The sequence below is a fragment of the Rhinatrema bivittatum genome, chromosome 5 (assembly GCF_901001135.1).
Source record: "Rhinatrema bivittatum chromosome 5, aRhiBiv1.1, whole genome shotgun sequence".
Taxonomy (NCBI): Eukaryota; Metazoa; Chordata; class Amphibia; order Gymnophiona; family Rhinatrematidae; genus Rhinatrema; species Rhinatrema bivittatum.
The window spans coordinates 240,065,308-240,067,649 of record NC_042619.1 but is presented as its reverse complement, the minus strand read 5'-3'; the positions used below and the strand labels follow the sequence as shown (position 1 = coordinate 240,067,649).

The window sequence follows — 2,342 nt, the reverse complement described above, 5'->3', positions numbered from 1 at the left end:
TTTGTGAAACCTTTTAGAAGTCTGGAAGCCGGTGGAGAGCTTTGGGTGTGTGCAAGGAGAAGCGGGGAGGAGGCTGGGGGGGGGGGGGGGAAGAGGATGGTGTCTTTCTTTTCAAACCGTTATTGTTATCTTGGAGTTGTGGTTTGTTTGCTCTGTTTTTCAACAGCTGGTCCTACACTGGGATCGTAATTTTTTTTTTTTTGAGCCATTTCACAAAGCTGCCCCTCCCCCTCTCCCCCCCGTGCGCATTGCCGGGAGCCGGGAAGGAGCGTGTCACGAGCGCTTCCATTCACTCGCGGCCCGGCCAGTGACGTCACAATCTCAGCCTCACCCCCGAAGCCTTCGCTCATTGGTCCGCGCGCACCCCCCCTCCCCTCCCGTCCCCCTCCTCAGGCACAATCGCATATTTCCCGGGCAGGGCTAGAGGGGGGGGGGGGGAGGGCTGCTCCTGTCCTATAAAAGCAGGGGGGACCCCCAAAGGTGGGGGATTTGCTAACTCAGGCACGGGCGCGGCTGCCGGATCTCCCTCAGCAGCATCCAAGCCACCGGTCCGCTACAAGCAAAAGAAGTAAGTGTCCGAAGTTCCTCTGGCCTGAGAGGGGTTGGGGGAAAGGCCACTCCTGAAAGGTGCTTTGTCTGACGGAGGAGGGGGGGACCCCCGCTTAATTCCCGTCCTGCAGCCTCTGCATCTCCTTAAGAGCCCCGGCCCTGTGCTCTGCGCAGTCAGGATGCGGAGCAGGTTAGAGCTGGGGGAAAGTTTGGGGCCAGGAGCGGTCCCGGTTGTGCTGGGGGCTGGCGCTCTCCGACGGTCCGGGTCCAGCCGGGACTTGTGGATCGCGGAGCAGCGAGGGCAGGGGCGGGGGGTGAAGTTAGCGCTGGGGGGGGGGCTCCGTCAGGTCGCAGAAGTAGAAGAGCTCTGCCAACAAGTGTCCCGGCAGCTTTCTAACGCCCTATCCCTCTTTTTTTTTTTCTTTTCTTGCTTTCTTTCCCCTTCCTTTTTTTTCTTTTCTTTTCTCAGTCTTCTTTTCCTGATCCTTTTTTTGTTTTCCCCCTTCCCTCTTTCCTCGGGCTCTCTGCAGGCGGAGGGGCAGGGCGCCAAGCCAGCCGGCCAAACCATGGACTCGGACGCCAGCCTGGGCTCCAGCCGCGCCTCTTCGCCGGGGGTGGACGAGCTCTTCCTGCCGGCTCGCAAGGGGGGCGGCGGCGGCGGCGGCTGCTCCTCGTACTCGGGCGGCGCCGTGTCCTCCTCCACGCCGGCGGACTGCGCCCCGGAGCTGAGCGCCGAGCTGCGCAGCGCCATGGCCATGGCGGCCGGCGACAAGCTGGGAGCCTTCAAGGCCGCGGCCGCCGCAGCCGCCGCCGCCGCAGCCGCCGCCGCCAAGAAGGACAAGAAGCAGCTGACGGAGCCCGAGCTGCAGCAGCTGCGGCTGAAGATCAACAGCCGCGAGCGGAAGCGCATGCACGACCTGAACATCGCCATGGACGGCCTGCGCGAGGTGATGCCCTACGCGCACGGGCCCTCGGTGCGCAAGCTCTCCAAGATCGCCACCCTGCTGCTGGCGCGCAACTACATCCTCATGCTCAGCTCGTCCCTGGAGGAGATGAAGCGGCTGCTCAGCGAGATCTACGGCGGCGGCGGCGGGGGCGGCGGGGGAGCGGCGGGCGGCGGCCACCACCACCACCACCACCACGGGCCGGCCGCCTTCCACCCGGCGGCGGTGGCCGCGGCGGCCGCCGCCGCCTGCGGGGCCCCCCTGGCCCATCACCCTGCCCCGCCGCCGCCGCCCCCCCCGCACGTCGCCCCCCCACCACCACCACCACGCCATGCTGCCCCCGCCCGCCGCCCTGCGGCCCCCGCACGGCCTCCTCAAGTCCGGCCCGGTGGGCAGCGGCTTCCAGCACTGGGGCAGCAGCGTGCCCTGCCCCTGCAGCCTCTGCCAGCCGGGGCCCCCGCACCCGGCCCTGGGCGCGGGCCTGGCCAGACTGGGCAGCGACAGCAAGTGATCGGCTCCCCCCCCCCCCCCCCCCCCGACTCTGGCGAAGGGGCCCCGCGGCGGGCGCAGCTCCCTTGGACCGGGCCCCGCGCTCACGGCACCTGCCGCTGGCACGGGCGCTGCTGCCTCCTCGCCCCTGCGCTCATCGAAAGCTAGCCGGAGACTCTTTTTATATAAATACAAATATATATTATATATATATATTATATATATACATATGTGCATTTTTAACTTTGATAGCAAATGTAAATAGTCATAGACACTTCTCTGGAGTAACCAAAACTGCCTAGCGTTTTGTACCTTTTGATTTTCCATTTGCCCTTCAAATATATTTTGGAGGGCTGCCTG

General features: G+C 64.6%; 1 protein-coding gene across 1 annotated transcript; it reads left to right on the top strand.

The window, feature by feature from the left end:
* The first annotated feature begins 439 nt into the window (after positions 1 to 439).
* OLIG2 (oligodendrocyte transcription factor 2) lies at positions 440 to 2,022 on the top strand. Its single transcript, XM_029601751.1, is given in 3 exon segments — positions 440 to 568; positions 1,019 to 1,856; positions 1,858 to 2,022. Coding segments are annotated over 2 exon segments (888 nt in total). The 5' UTR covers positions 440 to 568; positions 1,019 to 1,115; the 3' UTR covers positions 2,005 to 2,022.
* The last annotated feature ends 320 nt before the right edge of the window (positions 2,023 to 2,342 follow it).